The following is a 19,599-nucleotide window of genomic DNA, read 5'->3' on the forward strand; positions in this document are numbered from 1 at the left end:
TGGGGTTTTGGGGGGGCAGCACACAGCTTTTTCTTTGGTTTTGGGGTTTCTGTTTGTTCACTTACTAGCACTTCAAAAAAATGAGAATGTGAACACCTTTAGACAAGCCATGAGCTTTTCATTTCACTCTAGTTACCACAGCTCCCTATTAGTCCCACGACAGTCTGTGGCCTAAATTACCTGTCTCATCCCCGAAAGCATTCGTCACCCCCGCAAGTGAAGGCTGCCTTGAGTTAATGAGGACTCTGAGCTGTTGTTTTCTGGAAACGTGATGACATCGTAGTAGAACACTGGATTAGAAACCTGAGAAACGACTGTACAAATGGGGAAAAAGAAATTCTGGTATCCTCAATTGAGGTGACTTGAAAGACAAGATACATCTTTTTCTAAGATAACTTGACCTTGAGACCATCAGCATTCCCTAGACGATCTTATCTTTACCAGTACATCTTCTGTTTTAGCTTCCTCCCAAGCCTCAGTTCCTCCACCGGAAGACTATGGAACTGAAGAGCTCCCAAGCTTATTTACGGTCAAAGCTCACAAAGGATACCACTTTGCCTGTCACTTTAACTGAGTGGAAGCTTTTCCGAGCTGGAGAAGTTGCAAACAGGAAAAGAAAAAATCTTCCCAGGGTAAGGACTCTAGTACTTTCATTCTTTGACTCTTACTTCATTTCCATAAATGAGAATAAATACACTTTAGACTGAAATGAATAATAGGTTAGAACTGATCTACTGGAATGAGAAGATTTGGGAAGCAGCCTTAAGATTTAGGTTTTTGCTCATGCAAGAAAAATGCATGAGTGGCTTTTGCCAGGGCTTCTTTATGGATTTGGCGAATTGATTTTAGATGGAAGGTTTCACTTCGGTTACCTTAGTTCTCATTAAAATCAGCTGCCTGTTTCAAGGAAGCACTAGAATCTCATGTAAGAGGACATTCTATTAAGCTGGCTTCAGTGTTGTTATTTTCTTTTCTTTTTCTTTTTTTTTTTTTAAGATTTTATTTGTTTGAGAGAGAGAGAGAAAGAGCACGAGCCGGGGGAGAGGGGCAGAGAGAGAGGGAGAAGCAGACTTCCCACCGAGCAGGAAGCCCAATGTGGGGCTCGATCCCAGGACCCTGGGATCATGACCTGAGCCGAAGGCAGCCGCTTAACCAACTGAGCCACCCAGGCACCCCAGTGCTGTTATTTTCACTCACTTATTTAATTGCCAAAGTGAACAGTTTTGTGCCTGAATTTACAGATTTTCAGTAATAACAAAATATATGCCTTTAATTTGGGGCAAAAATTCCCATTTGGGGGAAGAAAAGAGAAATTTGACTATTGGGAATAGAAATTACCAGCAATTACATTAAATAAATGATTTTTCTCTCAAGGGAGAAAAGGCAGTAAATCTAAATCATCTCAAACAGAGCTATTAGAACCAAAATGAAGAAATGGGGATTATTTGTAAACAGATATATGTTTTTAAGGAGAGATACTTAAGAAATTGGATGAAAATATTTTTAAATTCTTTATGTTACTTTGTTCTTCTATAATGTAGAATGTTTTCAGGGTAACTCTGCAGAAATGGAAAAAAAAATCAGATCATTTAAATAGTATTCCTTTCCTTAATCCCATCTGAATTAGCTGCATGTTATTCATTTGGCACACAGTGTTTGTACCTGATTTTAACATTAAACAAAAGTCCCAGCTGTTTTTTGGTTTAGTAACTGCTGATCGGTTCCTTGGGAAATATTCTGTTCCACAATACTTTAATTCTTCTGATCTATTTCCTGCCCCTCCCTCTTTAATACGTGAAGAGCTAAAGACACACGGCTTTAAAAAAGCACTAAACACATCTCTCTTAGTAGGAAAAAAAAAAGCAAACCTCTTTAGCTGTTTACTGTACTGCGTATGATGAGGAATATGTAGGAATCCAATGTTTAAAGAATTGCTAGGCTTTCTACAGTAGTTCTGTCCTCTGATATATCATGCTGGCACAACGAAGCAGCCTCCCACATGGCCCAGAGACAACAGATCATGTGTTCACAGGGGTGAGAGTACAAACACATAAGGGATTGCATTTAAGACGTGATTCTTGGAATGACATTAACAAATACTTGGGAATAATGGATTGTAGATTTTAGTGAGACCCACGAAAATTTGCAGTGCTTTTAATTTCATGCCTCCATGTTTTAGGTACTGTGGATCTCCCAAGTACTCGAAGCTTGTTCTCTTTCTAACTCTAGGTGATAGGATCCAACCTTTCCTTTTCTAGTTATTTCCTCAGAGGTCTTCTGAGAAGTGACGTGGGAAAATATGGCGATGAACTCTTGATGATCAGGCAGGAATAAGCTGTTAGCGACCCTCGGATTAAATCCTATTAGGATGCTCTATTTGCAATACAAAATTTTGACTTTTGAGTGTCTTCAGCAACAACATTCCATGAGGAAAGCAGTTTTCATTTACTTCCCCTTTGATGGCTAGAGCTATCCCAGGAAGGAAAACTGGTTTCATAGTTTAAAAATCACTGATCTAGTCCATATGCCTCTTCCCCACCCTTCCTTTCTTTCCCTACTGTGAAAGCCTGTGTGGGATTGTTTGCTAGAGTAGATTTCCTAATGTCTCACATTGTTCGTGTCAGCTGTGCATAGCAATATGGTTTCTATCATTTTGTAGGAAGAATATTCTATAATATTTCCTACTGTACCCTCCAGTATTTACTGGAAGGTAAATGTGAGCTCCTCTTCCTAACTCATAAGCAAAATTTCAATTTTATTACTTTATCTCATGTTTCTAGAGCAGATAGTTCCCTTTCCTTTATAATATTTGAGTCTCCTATTGAGTATAATTTTCAAATGCTTATTAATAATTACACTATTTTTAGGGGTGCCTGGGTGGCACGGTCAGTTAAGCATCCGACTCTTGGTTTCAGCTCAGGTCATGATCTCAGGGTCATGAGATCAAGCGCCATGTCAGGCTCCACGCTCAGCGTGGCATCTGCTTAAGATTCCCTCTCCCTCTCCCTCTACCCCCGCTCGAGCGCGTGCTCTCTCTCTCTAAAATAAATAAATCTTAAAAAAAATAATTACACTATTTGTGGTCTGTATATCTCCAAAATACATGTTTACTCTTGTACGTCTTTCCTATAGCCCCTAACAATATCTTTTTATGTCAGATTCTCTTGTTTTTTTTTAATTATGGTAATATTTAAGAACATTGGTAATTTTTCACTTGAATGGCAGCTACAAAATTTTCAAAAGAATAAACTCATCCAGAAATGTGGGAATAATCTGCATATTGGAAGCACATGTTTCTCACATGTTATTTTTCTTTCTCTGGACTGATTCACTGCCTGTGGATTGCCAGGATTGCTAGAGAAACAAGGACAAAAGAGAAAACAGGAACATTTTTCTCAAGCAACTTCGTTGGTTCTTAATGTTCCTAACAGTTGTAATTCTGGGCATTAAATATGTTAATTCAGGATTAATGATTAAGGAAAAGCTTGGAATTTTAAGAAAAAAGAGAAATATACATGGAAAACTAATGAATTCCTCCTTTTATTATTATTTTTTTTAAGTTTATTTGCTTAAGCAATCTCTACACCCACGGTGGGGCTCAAACGCATGCTCCACTGACTGAGCCAGCCGGACGCCCCAAATTCCTCCTTTTATTTTATTTTATTTTATTTTTAAGATTTTATTTATTTATTTGAGAGGGAGAGAATGAGAGATAGAGAGCACGAGAGGGAAGAGGGTCAGAGGGAGAAGCAGACTCCCTGCCGAGCAGGGAGCCTGATGTGGGACTCGATCCCGGGACTCCAGGATCATGACCTGAGCCGAAGGCAGTTGCTTAACCAACTGAGCCACCCAGGCGCCCTTATTTTATTTTTTTTTAAAGATTTTTTTTTTTATTTATTTATTCATGAGAGACAGAGAGAGAGAGGCAGAGGGAGAAGCAGGCTCCCTGCTGAGCAGGAAGCCCGACGTGGGACTCGATCCCAGGACCGTGGGATCATGACCTGAGCCGAAGGCAGACGCTTAACCATCTGAGCCACCCAGGCACCCATCCTTTTAAAAGTGACTGTTCATCAGCTTGATTTTTTTCCTCTCTTTTTAAAAGATTTTTTATTTGAGTTTTGTTGACACATAAACCTACTCTGTGTGCGTGTGTGTCTATCTGTCTCTTTCACACACACCTCCCAGCAGGAAAAAAAAAAAATTCTGAGTAATGCTTACTAAATGGAGCCTGGTTTTTATACTAAAGCATATTTGAGAGCCTTCTATTTTTATGACGTTTCTAAAATAAATTATAATATTGCAGTAGCAAAGAGAGTATTTGCTTGGACAAAATCTTTGTCAGCATGATTATCTTCTTTTTGCGAAGAATTCCTGGGAACAGAAATAACTAAGCCTTAGCCTGGCTTCCAAGTGGAATGAATATTCCTCTTACTACTCTGGGTGATAGGGAAGGCTTGGTCAACAAATAGAGTGCAGTAAGCAGATTTCTTGCATGTTGTGACATAGAGTGACAAGGAATCTCTCTAAGAGCCTGTGCTGGGTTCTGCTGGAAAGGAGATACCCTTTCCTACTTCTCTTACCCATGTCGTATGGACTTTGTATAAGAACAACATATTATCTTAATAAAGATCATTTTAGGTTCCAAAGTTTGAAAATGTAAAGGTTTTTATTTGTAAAATGGATCTTTCTTTGAATGAGAATCACTAATTAATATCATCAAGACTTGGTACTGAATCTTTAAAAAGAAAAAGTGGGGGCACAGACTGGTTCAGTCAGTGGAATGTACAACTCTTGATCTGGGGGTTGTGAGTTCGAACCCCAAGGTGGGTGTAGAGATTACTTAAAAATGAAATCTTAAAAAAAAAAAAAGTTGATGTTAGTTTTAACTGGTATTTTGTTGTTCTTCTTTCAGCTTGTATTGAAAATTGCTGACATATTTGAATCTAAGAGAGGGAAAAAGAGGGTAAAGTTACACCCATACACTGGAAAAGACATACCTCCCTCAAAAGGTAAGAATTGTGCCAGCTGTCCAGAGCTATCAGCATTTGAGGGGAGAATCGTATAACTTAATGTTTATGTGAATTATAATTTTTGGTTTACTTTCCTATCCCACTTCAATATAAGTTCTTTAGGATAAGGATTATTTCTTATTCTTCCTCAAATCCCTTTTATTTAGTTCTGTGCCAAGTAATAATAACATTAAAAAATAAATAAGTTAATGGGGCACCTGGGTGGCTCAGTCGTTAAGCGTCTGCCTTTGGCTCAGGTCATGATCCCAGGGTCCTGGGATCGAGTCCTACATCGGGCTCCCTGCTCTGCAGGAAGCCTGCTTATCCCTCTCCCACTCCCCCTGCTTGTGTTCCCTCTCTCGTTGTGTCTCTCTCTGTCAAATAAATAAATAAAATCTTCAAAAAAGAAACTTTCAACATCCATAGTGAGTTATTACAATTTCATATAGACTGACGCAAGATTCTTAACTTGGCTGTCTGGCAAAGAATATGTAGAATTTAGCAGTTTTTGTCAAATGAGAAACAACAGCCAAGTCATACCACAGAAGAATGTTTCCTATTTTTGCAGACGTCCAAAGACAGCAATTTCTTAATTTCCCTTGAAAATCTATTCTGCATTCCAACAATTACTATCTGAAAATAAAATCCTCCATGCTACAATCTAAGACTCTTTTTCCTTACTCTAAAATCAACTAGTCACCATTTTAGATACAAGTTTTCATATTTTTTTTCAAATTTTTGTATTTTCAAAAGCAGTTATCAAAACATGTTATAATCTCTTCTGCAGAAAAAATAATTTTGGTTATTGTGACTAATAGGTACCATTTACAGAATGAAGTATTAGTTTTCCTATGTGCTTTATCTCATGGACAACACCCGACAACACTAGGAGGCAGGGACTATCCTAATTTTACAGAGGAAGAAGCTGGACCAGGGGAGGAAGTGTCCATTTGAAGGAAGGAGCATGGTACCATGAAATCTTATCCTTTTCTCTCACCAACAGTTACTCTCAATTTTTCTCATAACCCTTAATTTTTAGCAGTTTACTTCTTCTCCGTGTGTATTTTTTATCCTCAACAAGGATGTTGTCAAAGACTTTCTATTTGTATAATTCAGAATTAGATACAGAAGATGAAAACTGGTGCCAGATATTATGCTGGACCCTTTCAGACTCATTATCATTAATTTTCTCAATAGCCTTACGTGGCAGACATTACTGTCACTGTTTCTAGATAAGGAAATACATTGTAAATTGTAAATTATGTAAAATTTCAAGACATTGGTGCCTGGACAAATTCTTACAAAACTTTACCATTTTCCCAGATTAATAGCAGTCTACTAACAACTACACTGTCGAGGTATGTTGCTAAATAGGCTCTCACTGATCTCTTATTCTATTTGTATGCCTTATTTATGCCTTAAGGATTAGGAACATTTTAGTAGATTTGGCTCTAAGATAAGTTTTTGAAGAGCCAAACCCTTTTTTTTCACTGTATCATTATTGAAAAAAAAAATTCAACAGCATGAATGGCGAACTTCTAACAACAAAAACGAAAAAGAAAGGCGCGGTTCCTAAATTGTAACCCTTCCCCACAACTGTGTTTTTCTTTTGCATGGCTCAAAGAAACTATGCATTTACCCAGTCTCTGGGACCAGCTTCTCTAGTGGGTCTGAGGAATTTCTCTCATGCCTGAGGATCTCCTGGCTCCATAGTCACGTTCTCAGATTTTTCTTTTCCTCCTTAAGCTTTTGTCTGTAGATCAACAATGACTAGTAGAACCAGATAATCATATTTGCCTACTTTGTCAGTACATGCTAGGTTTTATTGAATCTGTTCCAACCTAAACATTTCTTAACTTTTAGTTATCAGCTGTTATAAAATGATTTATTGACCGTCTTCAATTCTATTATTATAATTTTGGTGTTGAAGTCACATATAAAGAAGGGACAACCTATTTCTTTTTTGATCCCTACAGATTCTCAGTAGATTTTCCTATTGGCTTATAAACCCCTTCACCTTCATGCAGTGTCTTGGAATGCAGATCATCAAAACCTACAGATGTGAATATATTAAAGCTACCTAAATGAGCTTTGGTAGGGTCTTTTTTCAGTTGTATTACCTTTGCTTCCTTTCCCCTTTCTTTTCTTTCTAGATACTTAATAGGCCCCTGAGAAGTGCCTGATGCTAAGGACACAGACAGGACTCAGGAGCTCACAGTGTTCGTTCCTTCATACTGAGTAATGCTTCCTAGCTCCAGTATGCTTTCTATCACGGTGGTTAATTTGAAGTTATAAAGCCTATGAGATAGTACCTACACTTGCAGTGAGCAGAGCATAATGTATGCACTTGTCAAATTGCTATATTGTACACCTGAAACCAATGTAACATTGTGTGTCAACTATACCCAAATTAAAAAAATTGGGGACACCTGGCTGGCGGTAGAGGGTGTGACCCTTGATCTCAGAGTCATGAGTTCAAGCCCCACATTGGGTGTGGAGCCTACTTTAAATAAATTAATTAATTTAAAGTTTTTTTTTTTTAATTAAAAAAAGAGGCGCCTGGCTGGCCCAGTCAGGTAGAGCATGCAACTCTTTATCTCAGGGTCATGAGTTCAAGCGCCATGTTTGGGCGTAGAGCCTACTTAAAAAAAAAAAAAATCCAACCCCCACCCAAAACCTATACAGTATACAATATTTAAATAGCTACTTTTTCTATTATATCTCTTATGAAGAAGCAGCATTTTTTAATGTTCTCTTCTTCCTTATTATTAAATTTAAATTAATACAGCAAGAAATTATAACAAAGAATAAGAAAAAATGAAAACCCAAAGCTTCCCAAACCTCCTTCTGCTCCCAGAAAATTTTATGCACATGTAAGTATTTTTCTACCCAAATAATTTTTCATACCATTCAGACTTTGTATGTCTTGCTTAAAAAAAAAAAAAAAAGTGAAGGGCGCCTGGTACCTCAGTCGTTAAGCATCTGCCTTCGACTCAGGTCATGATCCCGGGGTCCTGGGATCGAGCCCCGCATCGGGCTCCCTGCTCCGTGGGAAGCCTGCTTCTCCCTCTCCCACTCCCCCTGCTTGTGTTCCCTCTCTCGCTGTGTCTCTCTGTCAAATAAATAAAATCTTTAAAAAACAAAAAGTGATATATTTCAGAGCTCTTTCAGTATGAACACATAGAGATCCACATAGCTGTACTGTAGTTCATTGTGTGGATGTAGAAGGATTTTATTTAAGCTGGGAGACACTTTGATTGTTTCACATTTTATTTGACCTCTGGATTTGAAGTCATATATATATATATATACACATATCTATATTTTTTTGCTCTTCAAACAATACTGCATCATACATCTTTTTGTATATATATTTGTATATTGGTAAGAATACATCTGTAGAATAACTTCTAGCAGTAGACTTAACCAAAGAACATGTTCATTTAAAATTTTTATAACTGCTGCCAAATTGTCCCACACATTGTAACCGCTTACATTTCTCATGAACAGCATTTGAAAATGACTTTCTTCTCATAGTTTTCACTAATACTATGTTATATAAAGCTTTTTATTTTTGCCAATAGCATGGTTGAATATTGGAACTTATTTATTATTTTAATTTACATTTCTTTAATTATAAATTTGGACAATTATCATATTTATCAACAGTTATAAATCTTTTCCTATGGATTGCTTATTCCTACCCTTTATTCATTTTTCTGTTGTGCTGTAATTTTTCTTGTTCATTTGTAACAGCTGTTTGAATATGAAGAAATTTATCCTTGTGTCAGCAATGTGTATTACAAATATCTTCCCAGTTCATTGTTCATTTTTCAAATTTAGTAATTTTTTATTAGGGAGAAATTTCACATTTTTATGTAGTTAAACTCATATGCATTTTTCATTTATGACTTCTAGCCTTGTTTTTCCTGATACAGAAAGTCCTGTTTATGTCCTTAGCACCAGGCACCTCTCAGGAAACCATGGAAGTATCTGGAAAGAAAGAAAAGAAAGGGGAAAGGGAGGAAAATTACAGAAAGATTTTCCCTTTCTGTACATTTTTAAATTTTGCTTTAACTTTTCAGACTTAATCTAGAAATTTTTCATTCACTTGTTCAGAAAGCTCTGTGTGTGTGTGTGTGTGTGTGTGTAAGTAAATTAGCCATGTACCTAGCATTGTGGTACAAAGCACTCCCTTATAAATGCATAGCTCCTTATCACCAAGGCACCAAGGTACTTAAAATCTGGGGAAAATAAGAGCAGTTCAAAGCAATCTGAGTACTGTAAGAATTCAGAGTAAAGGAACACTGAGTTTGGCCTAGAAGTAGCTTAGAAGCATCATAAAAGAGGTATGTTTCTTCATAAATGTATATGGTTATCCCTCTGAGCCCCACATTTTCCTATGACTCTAAATTCATAGTTGGTTCTGTGTTGAGATATTTACTCAGGCCGGTGGATGTCTACCTTTAGTATCTTATTTGGGAATATAAAGACAAGGCAAGGAATGTAGAAATAGAATCTACTCTGAACCAGACTTCATAGAATTAAGGATGAGCTGGGAACTGAGGAGGGAGGGAGACGGGGTGTGGGAAGAAGCCAGGTTGGATTAGTTGCTTCTCTGAGCCGTCTGTTCTCTTTTGTGACTGACCGACCCTGTTGTACAACTGAGTGGTCTGGAGAAAGGCTCAGCATCCTTAATACTCCTGAGTCCAAGTCTCCAGGTCCATGCAGGCTTTATACTGTCCTCACCCCCATGGACTTGCTCCTGTTGGACAATACAACTAGGAACTCTCTCTCTCTTTTCAGGTGAAACCAGTGGGAATGAAAGTGATGCTGAGTATCTGCCAAAGAGTGAGTGAGTCAATGGGGCTGCTCCCTTTTTCGTGATGCTTATGGTTATGGGTGGAGTGGCACCTTCCTTTGTGATTGAGCATGTTTTTCCCACATTAAACTTTATTTTGTAGGCGATTTCTTCATGGTAAGGACCTGTTGAGATTTGGGGAACTACACAGTACGCCATCAGATGTTTGACAGAGTTAAAAAGCTCCCATGTTGGAATGAGACAGTCTGGTTCTTAAGATGGAATGTTCTAGGGGAGCGGTGGGGCTGCATGTTCAGACATATGTGCAGTAGCTTCCCAGCAGCCAAAACAGAGTATGTGAATCACCCTCTGAGACAAATACATACCATTAAATACCTGATTTTTCATAGTCACTCACATGTACTTATTTAACTTCGCTATCTCTGACATCGAGACAGGAAACATTGATCTGTTTCTTATTCAGAGGCATTTATTTATATTTCAAATTATTGTGCCATTTACTTTCTGTTAGAATATAGAATCTGCCATGCATTTTTGGTTGTATTTCTTCAAGCACTTCGTGGTGCTCTGTATCCTTCATCTAATGGATTTTCACAGCAAATTATAAGTTCCTGTTTAACTGACCGACATTTTGAGGCATGGGAAAAGTCAGAGACATGAATGATTAAAGCTGAGTACCAGGCAGTTCCAAGTCTGATACTATGATCTTATGATTAATAGTCATGTGCTCTCTCCATTGGCCTGAATTGCTTCAGGTGTTTGATTCAGTAGCCTGACTGAAGGTGAAACTTAAGTCATCATCAGGTTCAGCCTGGATGTGTAAAGATGACGAATTTAAAGCTGTTTCTACTGAGAAACAGGACCTAAAATTTTCTTGACTTGAACTGAGACCTTTGGAGTAAGTTAAAGCTTTGCCTAGAGCACTAAATGGACTGGATAATTCCAGGGAGCCATTCTGAGATGAGTTTTTAAGTGTTCTTAATATTTGATCCATAGTGTAACTTCTTTGGGGGCAGAATGCATCCTATCTCAAAAGAAAAGCAAACCATTAGAGGATGCGTCTTTTAATCACGGCTCAGAATGACACATAATCAAATCTCTGGGACACTTAGACTATTTTTTCAGCAACTACAGCATTTTCCCTAGAGGAGACTACCCCAAATTTTTCACAATTTAGAGATATATGAGAATAAAGCCTAGGGGACACCCGGGTGGCTCAGTCGTTAAGCGTCTGCCTTCAGCTCAGGTCATGATCCCAGGGTCCTGGCATCGAGCCCTGCATCAGGCTCCCTGTTCAGCAGGGAGCCTGCTTCTCCCTCTCACTCCCCCTGCTGGTGTTCCCTCTCTCGCTGTGTCTCTCTCTGTCAAATAAAAAAAATCTTAAAAAAAAAAAAGGAATAAAGGCTAAATGCTATCCAGTTTTGAGTGGAATTGCTCATACTGTTTAAGTATTTAGTATGCATCCGTAATTTCATTCTTTTGAGAAATAGTCCATTAATAGATATCTTCTGTTGCTTCATTTTTCCCTCTTCATTTAGCACCATATCTTGATATGAGTTTATGTCCATTATTAGCAATATATGCCAAGGCGAGAAGGGAAAAAAGGACAGTTTCTTTAATGTGAGGAGAGTTTTTGTTTTAATTATATCAGACTTATCCCTTATGTACTTAGACTCTATTGGACTCAGTTCTTTTATCAAATCTCCCCCCCCACAAACACACACACACACACACACACACACACACACACACACACACACACACACACACACACACACGTGTTTTCATGGTCCCAACAATGGCGTCTGCTGTCAGGCCAGTGCTTTCACCTGACATTTTCCACGTATCCCGGTGTTACGTCATGAAAGATGGGACAGCATAGGAATATGTGTTGGGACATACATAGAGTATGGGTTGGGACATGGACTGTCAGTGCCACCACAGGGCCCCTGGGCACTTGTGAGAATCTGCCCTTGTCCCCCGAGGATGTCAGAGCCCTCCCAGGCCTGTCCGTGTGGCCGGCACCAGTTAGTCAGCATGCAGTCAGCAGTGACTGACAGAGGTCACCAGAGGGAAGACGGGGCCACCACGGAGAAACAGCACTCCCTGGTTTCGTTGCAGATCGCCACAAGCGATTAGCGCAACTGCAACAGTCTTCCAAGAGGAATCCTCACTACCAGACCTTGGAGAGGGATCTCATTGAATTACAGGAGCAGCAGCTCTTTGAACTTTTTGTGGTGGTGTCTCTACAGAAGAAACCATCAGAAATAAGCTACATTCCCCAAGTCATACAGCAGTTCCCTAGCAAGGTACGTGCGAGGAGACCAAGAGGCATTCGGGAATGTTCTTGCGTCTCTGTGTGTATTTGATGTCCTCTCTTTTTATTGTGATCTGAAGCAGCTTTTACCACTATTGTACCTCTTGTGGGATCTGGTAGGTGAGTCTGATGACATCTCCTGTCAGGCCTGAGCTACAAACAAGGGCAAAAAAAAAAAAAAAAAAGCTCATTTTCCAAGTTGGTTTTTTATTATTTGCTCTGCTATTTACTAAGTGCCCTTTATCAAGTTGCAAAGCCTCAGTTTTCTCATTCTTAATGAGGAGCACGATAAATATGGCAGAATAGGGTAGCCATTTAGAGCATGGACTCTAGGCCAACAATGCACCTGCCACTTGTTAGCTCTGTGACCCTGAGCCATTCCTAACTGCTCTGTGCCATGGTTTCTTCATTTGTAAAATGGAGATAATCATCATAGTGTCTATCCCACTGAGTTGTAGTGAGGATTAAATGAGCCGTATAAGGCACTTAGAATAGTGTCTAGCATATAGTCAGCACTATAGAATGTTATCCATTATTAGTGAGGGTTTAATGAGATAACGTGTGTAAAGTGCTTAATGCAGTTCCTGGCACATAGTAAGCATTTGATAAATGGTATCTATTAGTAACAATATTCTTTGGTTTTTTTCCTACCTTATGCCTGAGGGAGCATAATATTAAATAGCAAATAGAAATCCCACTAGAAGTTGAGAGACCCTAGAAGAAAAGAAAAAGTTTTATATTTTATTTTGTACTTAATTTTTCCTGCTTTTTGAATAAGGGCTCCACAGTTTGATCTTGCACTCTGCTCTGCAGATGACGTAGCTGGCCTTGGTAAGGAGTGGCCCTTTTACATAGGGACATTCACTCACGCTCCATCGTACTACTTGGACCACTTCTCTCATTTATGTTATCTGCTCAGCTGCTTTAGGACTTGGGGTTTAAACCCTGAGATACATGTGTCACCAAAAAGAACTAGTGAAGCACAACTGTATTGGAATGGAATCTAAGAGATATTTCCTGTGTGACCTTTCATTTAAAAAAAAAAGGGCTCAACAACATTCCTACTGTAAATAAGTCAGTGTTTAACTTCTTATAAAATTCTTCAATGTAGTCTGAGAGCACAGTGTCACAACACTGAGCCATAGAAGTCATGATAATGTAATCCAGATAGTCTTGAAGAATCAGATTTCCCGTAAAGAGGAGCTCAATTTTTTCCCTATTTTCAATTAGTCTTACATTTGCAGAGAGAAGGCTTGAGGTTGAACCTGTTTTCAACAAAGCCTGAATTAAGGGACTCAGAACCAGCTAAGGACCCAGTTGACTCTGGCAGGGATTCAGGGATGTTTCTAAGCCAAGTTACTCAGCATCTTTGTGCATTAGGCTCCTATAAGTTAAGGTGGGAAAGAGCTGATCAAGTCTCTCTTGATTGTGTTGTGGAAAATCTTAGATGAAGATGATTGTCTGTCATTTAACAATATAAAAATAGGGGCACCTGGGTGGCTCAGTCATTAAGCACCTGCCTTCGGCTCAGGTCATGATCCCAGGGTCCTGGGATCGAGCCCTGCATCGGGCTCCCTGCTTGGCAGAAGGCCTGCTTCTCCCTCTCCCACTCCCCCTGCTTGTGTTCCCTCTCTCGCCGTCTCTCTCTCTGTCAAATAAATAAATAAAATCTTAATATATATATATATAAATAACAGAATATGAGACAACTAAAATTTTGTTAGAATACTTTTCCAGGGGTGCCAGGGGTGGCTCTGTTGGTTAGGCATATGCCTTCGGCTCAGGTCATGATCCCGGGGTCTTGGCATCGAGCCCCGCATCAGGCTCCCTGCTCCACATGGAATCTGCTTCTCCCTCTGCCTCCCACTCCCCCTGCTTGTGCTCTCTCTCTCTCTCTGTCAAATAAATAAATAAATTTTTTAAAGAAATGAATGCTTTTCCATTTCTGAAGAGCTTAATATTCAAGTGACTCAGAATGGCTGCATGTTCTGTTTAGACATTAAATTAAAGGATACATTATATTAGTTACATGAAAGTAATATGGTTATTAGACTTATTTGCTTGTTTTAGTACTAATTTTTAAATGTCTCTTGGTATAACTAATTTTAGATTGTTCTTTGACGTACAATATCGGACTTGCGCAGAAGGGTCTTCCATGCTAAAATTTCACAGGAAGTTGCAAACCAGTAATTAGTTAGAAAAGATTATATGCTAAGGGAAATGATTATATATGGGGTAGATTTTAAAAGTAGTATCTTTTCTAAATAACATTCACCTGCCTTTTCAAAACATCTTTGATTATTGATCAGAGGGTATCTGGAGCTATCTGGGTTTTTGCTATGAGCATATTATAGAATCGATTTTTATTTGATGTCCTGTGATTCACATAAATATCCTGTTTCCCCTAGTATGTGAATCCTGAATTAAGATTCTATCTCTAGACTAGAAACTATTTTCAGTCACCTCTCTTGCATCAGATTATAGGATCCCCACAAGTAACCATTTCTGTGTAAAAATAAGATTCTTTATTCTTAGTAACTCTGTTCTCCATGCATCTTCAGTGATTATTGGTCTTGGCCTTCCTGTTGTGTTAAACAACAAAAAACCATGGTGAGATGACTACTTAGGCTTATCAGAGACCTCCTTTCCCGAGACTAGGCTGTTCGTATTTCTGGTCTCCACTTACATAGAATATTTGTCACCTAAAACATTATCTTTTTCAGGGTGATCATGGCTTTAAGCAGTCCAAAGACACTGAAGAGAGGCTCAAAGTTATCCCCAAATTTTGTTTTCCCGACTCAAAGGACTGGGTGCCAACCTCAGAACTCAAGAGGTAAATAGCCTCCTTTATCAGATTTCTATTTGTTGGAACTGCAGAAGTAGAATCAGAATGTTTGTGAAAAGGGTAGAGCCAGCAGTTAAAGTTACGTGGACACTGTGGCAGGTCAAGGATGCTGTGGGAGGAAAGGAAGAAACGGAATTAGAACATTTCCTATGTGAGTACAAAGAAGAAAAACGCAGAATAGTTTCAGTGTCAAAGGGAAAACAAGTTGGAGAATCTCTGTAGTTTACCAGTTCTGTGGGCGGGGGAAACGTTCCATTTCACATACAATCAGAAATGCCACCAAGTGAACAGAAAAAGGAAAGAAGACTTGAGCTTTGGGACTCTCCTTGGAGGTAGAACAGAGCAGTGTCTGCACCTTGTTGGTCCTTCAAGTGGACAGAAGCCCAGGTGGTACATTCCCCTGCAGATCTTGTACGAAGGGAGGCTCCAGATTGGGAGGTGTGAGTGTATTGAGAAGGGAAGATCAAGAATTTCTTCCTGGGATCTCCAGGGAACCATGTTCAGTCAATAAACAGTCCTCATCTCTGAATCCTGCTCGGCAATAGATACCTGCTTTGTTCAGAACTGTGATTGTTGACCAGGCTATTTAGGCTGAACAGTGTGACTCTGGGAAGCACGTCACAGGCAGGTGCCCTGCTGGCAGATGACCTCCCCTGTGGCCTGAGCGGCTGCTCTGCCTTCCATGTCACGTCGCCTCCCATCTCAGCCGCTGTGCCCCCTAACCAGTTGGGCCTGATGGCCTCTTTCTTCTCTGAGCCGTCAGTCCTGACGCTCTCCTGCTGTCGCACGTGCTGCTCGCGGCACAGGCGCCTTGTTTCACACCGGCCTGGCTGCTCCACAGCTGGCTTTCCTCCCCAGCCGGTTAGATGGGATTGTTTTCTGGAACATTCGGAAAATACAGAGGAGTAAATAGAAAGCAGAAATTGTAAGTCACTGGCATTCTGGTACTCAGAGATAGTAACTCAGTATTTTGGCGTACTTTCCATCTTTATTTTTGGCCATATATAGACATGTGTATTCACTGTTCAGATTTAGATTTCTTTGATTATTAATGAATTTCTTCCTCAGTCTTCTTTCTGAAAATTACCTATGCAGAGCTTTTGCCCGTGTTTCCAGCGAGGAGTGGGTGATTTTCGTATTAGCTTGTTTATGTCAAGGATAAGTGATATGCCTCTCACTGTTCCATAGGACCCTTCAGAACTAAATGGAAGAATTTGGAAGGGAAAAGGAGCTTATCCAAGCTTACCTAAATGTTAGACTACATTGGATATTCACTAAAAGGAGAGTAGGCTTGACTAATAGCTAGACTGGATGACTAAGAATGTAAAAGCACATAGTAGCATCAGCATGTCTCCTGTACATACACTCTCACCCCCGTGCCAGGCAAGATGTTCTCAGGCCTGGACATTCTCCCTCAGGAGGAAGGTGACTTGCAATCAATGTAGTATTAATGCCCCCTCTCACATCACAAAATGACTGTCGGACAGTAATTTTCAGTTGTCTGTTCCATGAAGAATGTCATAAGCGTCTGTTTAGATCTCAAACTATTGACTCTTTTTTCAGTGAAACATTCTCCTTTGTCTTAACTGGTGAAGATGGGAGCCGGTGGTTTGGTTACTGTAAGAAGCTCTTGGTAAGTACCAGACTTGTGCTACAGATGGGGTTGGTCAAGTCAGACTAGGAGCTTCAGAAACCCTATTTCTAGATGAGTTTGAGGGCTGCTTAATGATCCGTGTATTAAAGAAGCTATGTTGGGGCGCCTGGGTGGCTCAGTCGTTGAGCGTCTACCTTCGGCTCAGGTCATGATCCCAGGGTCCTGGGATCGAGCCCCTTGTTGGGCTCCCTGCTCAGCGGGGAGCCTGCTTCTCCCTCTCCCTCTGACCACCCACCCCTACTCGTGCTCCTACTCTCTCTTTCTCTATCTCAAATAAATAAAATCTTTTAAAAAAAGCTATGTTAGCTTTAAATAGTAACAGCAGGGTTGGAGTTAGCCACAGTGTTCCAGAATAAGAGGGGTACAGACTTTATTTATTTGTTTGCCTCTTTTTTATTTGTTTGTGATAGATAAAGAAACCAGTGACAGAATGGCTAAATATCAGTCTGGGTCTGTTTGAGGGATGGACTACTGTGAGCCAATCGTGGGAGCTCTGAGTTACTTTCTTCTTGCTTAGATGCCTCCACTAAAGCTGGAATAAATCATGCTATCATATTTTAGCGTTTTCCCGTCTTTTGGTATTCAGTGAGAATGAGAACCTTGGTTCCTAGTCTGTACTGAAGGCCACTGAAAGAGTATTAATAGTTCCAATGAACAGACTTGTGCTGCCTCATGGTTGCTTTGATGTTTTCTCTTTTAGCCGGAAGGCAGAGGGAAGCGACTCCCTGAGGTCTACTGCATGGTCAGTCGCCTCGGCTGCTTCAACCTCTTTTCCAAGGTGAGTGCAGCATGAGGCCTGGGGAAGGTGCTGTGCTTTCTGGGCTCTGAGTAAGTTTTCGTCTCTGATGATATCACTAGGCAATGTTTAGTGACGTAGACTCTAACATAGTACTTTAGGATGGGTTCTCAGTAGGAGATTAGAGCTGTAGGTTTGAGGGTTTACATTCAGGTCTCTAATCCAGATGCTGTTGTCATGCCATCCTCATTTTGGTTTGCCAAACCTCCCAGCTTCAAGGAGAACGTGGCCTGAAGCTCGTCTTGTCTCCTGCCTTTCCCCAGACACCACACAACAAGATATAATTTCAGTGTCACCTTCTCTGCCCTTACCTGAGTCAGATGAAAGGGGCTCCTCTTCTAAAAATGAGTTGATTTATTTGAGTAACTTTTCTTGGGGATGTCAAGATACCCCCAAGAGATATGATGCCTTTAATGAACGTTTAGTCGTTGCAGAAAGCTTATCTGTCTTAAAATCTTTTGGTGTGATTTTTAAGTTTACGCATCATGTTTGGCAGTTCCTTATGTTTTTGAGTCCCTAAAAAAATAACATACGTTGCATGTGCAGATTCTGGATGAAGTAGAGAAGAGAAGAGAGATGTCTCCAGCCCTGGTTTACCCATTCATGCGAAGTGTCATGGAAGCTCCTTTCCCAGCTCCTGGACGCACCATCACAGTTAAGAGCTACCTCCCTGGGGCTGGCGATGGGGTAAGTTAGCTCATTTTGAAAAGGTTTGATAGACACCAAAAAGCAGGCCTTACACTAATAGGCAAAGTTTCCAGAAGCCTCACGGCATAATTTTCCCTTTTCCATAAACTGTGCAGAATATGTTTTGGTAACACAAAACACTGGAGAAATGTCCAGTTGATCTGTGAGATAGTTGACCCTAGACACAGGAGCCAGAGGTTTTCGGTCTCTCATTGACTGAGCCCCTTCCTAATAATTTCAGTGTGATAAATGAAGATTATACATGCTATTGTCAGGTGGGATAAAAGATTTTTTTAAAAAGATTTTATTTATTTATTTGAGAGAGCACAAACGGGGAGCAACAGACAGAGGGAGAGGGAGAAGCAGACTCCCCGCTGAGCAGGGAGCCTGACATGGGGTTCGATCCCCAGACCCTGAGATCATGATCTGAGCTGAAGGCAGACGCTTAACCAAGTGAGCCACCCGGGCGCCCTGGGATAAAAGATTTTATCAGAAATTTACAGTGTGGAAACAAGGTATTAGGGGGCACCTGGCTGACTCGGTCAGTAGAGCATGCCACTCTTGATCTTGAGGTGAGGAGTTCAAGCCCCATGGTGGGTGTAGAGATTACTTAAGAAAATAAAATCTTGGGGCGTCTGGGTGGCTCAGTCATTAAGCGTCTGCCTTCGGCTCAGGTCATGATCCCAGGGTCCTGGGATCGAGCCCCGCATCGGGCTCCCTGTTCCGTGGGAAGCCTGCTTCTCCCTCACCCACTCCCCCTACTTGTTTTCCCTCTCTCGCTGTGTCTCTCTCTGTCAAATAAATAAATAAAATCTTAAAAAAAAAAAAAAAAGAAAAGAAAATCTTGGGGCACCTGGGTGGCTCAGTTGTTAAGCGTCTGCCTTTGGTTCAGGTCATGATCCCAGGGTCCTGGGATCGAGCCCCGCATCAGGCTCCCTGCTCCGCGGGAGGCCTGCTTCTCCCTCTCCCACTCCCCCTGCTGTGTTCCTGCTCTCACTGTCAAATAAATAAATTTTAAAAATCTTTAAAAAAAAAGAAAATAAAATCTTTAAAAAATTCATATTCATAATAAGATATTAGGTCTTGGGATTAGTGGAGGCAGCTTCACAAGCTCTGTAGCAAAACCTCTGTCCTGAATTTAACCTGTAAAAGAATGACGGGATCCATTGATGATGTCATTAGGGATTTTTTTCCAATCTGAATTCCCCTGATTCAAATTCGTTCATTTTTCAGTCCATTGAACTCTGCCGACCACTGGATTCCCGATTGGAACATGTTGACTTTGAATGTCTCTTTAAGTGCCTGAGTGTGTGCCATCTTATCCGGGTCTGTGCCTCCCTCCTGTTGGAACGGAGGGTAATCTTTGTTGCCAACAGCCTAAGGTGAGAAATGTGTAGAATATGTCACTTCCTACTGGTATTTTACTTGTTCTCACTATTTTAAAATTTGGGCATATTCAAAAACTGTGG

The 19,599-nt window shown here is 40.2% G+C and overlaps 1 protein-coding gene across 3 annotated transcripts in view; it reads left to right on the plus strand.

Moving 5' to 3' along the window:
* The window catches only part of DENND2C (DENN domain containing 2C), a 78,968-nt gene that overhangs the window by 45,843 nt on the left and 13,526 nt on the right, over positions 1 to 19,599 (plus strand). For all 3 annotated transcript variants that reach the window (XM_028102207.2, XM_028102209.2, XM_028102208.2), the window contains exons 5-13: positions 462 to 632; positions 4,913 to 5,009; positions 9,816 to 9,860; positions 11,953 to 12,140; positions 14,872 to 14,981; positions 16,557 to 16,626; positions 17,348 to 17,425; positions 17,990 to 18,130; positions 19,364 to 19,512. In XM_028102207.2, the coding sequence (XP_027958008.1) occupies positions 462 to 632; positions 4,913 to 5,009; positions 9,816 to 9,860; positions 11,953 to 12,140; positions 14,872 to 14,981; positions 16,557 to 16,626; positions 17,348 to 17,425; positions 17,990 to 18,130; positions 19,364 to 19,512 (1,049 nt within the window). The remainder of the gene's footprint in view (positions 1 to 461; positions 633 to 4,912; positions 5,010 to 9,815; positions 9,861 to 11,952; positions 12,141 to 14,871; positions 14,982 to 16,556; positions 16,627 to 17,347; positions 17,426 to 17,989; positions 18,131 to 19,363; positions 19,513 to 19,599) is intronic.

The sequence above is a fragment of the Eumetopias jubatus genome, unplaced genomic scaffold (assembly GCF_037043125.1).
Source record: "Eumetopias jubatus isolate StellerSeaLion01/CBP00866 unplaced genomic scaffold, mEumJub1_p1.0 scaffold_4, whole genome shotgun sequence".
Classification (NCBI taxonomy): Eukaryota; Metazoa; Chordata; class Mammalia; order Carnivora; family Otariidae; genus Eumetopias; species Eumetopias jubatus.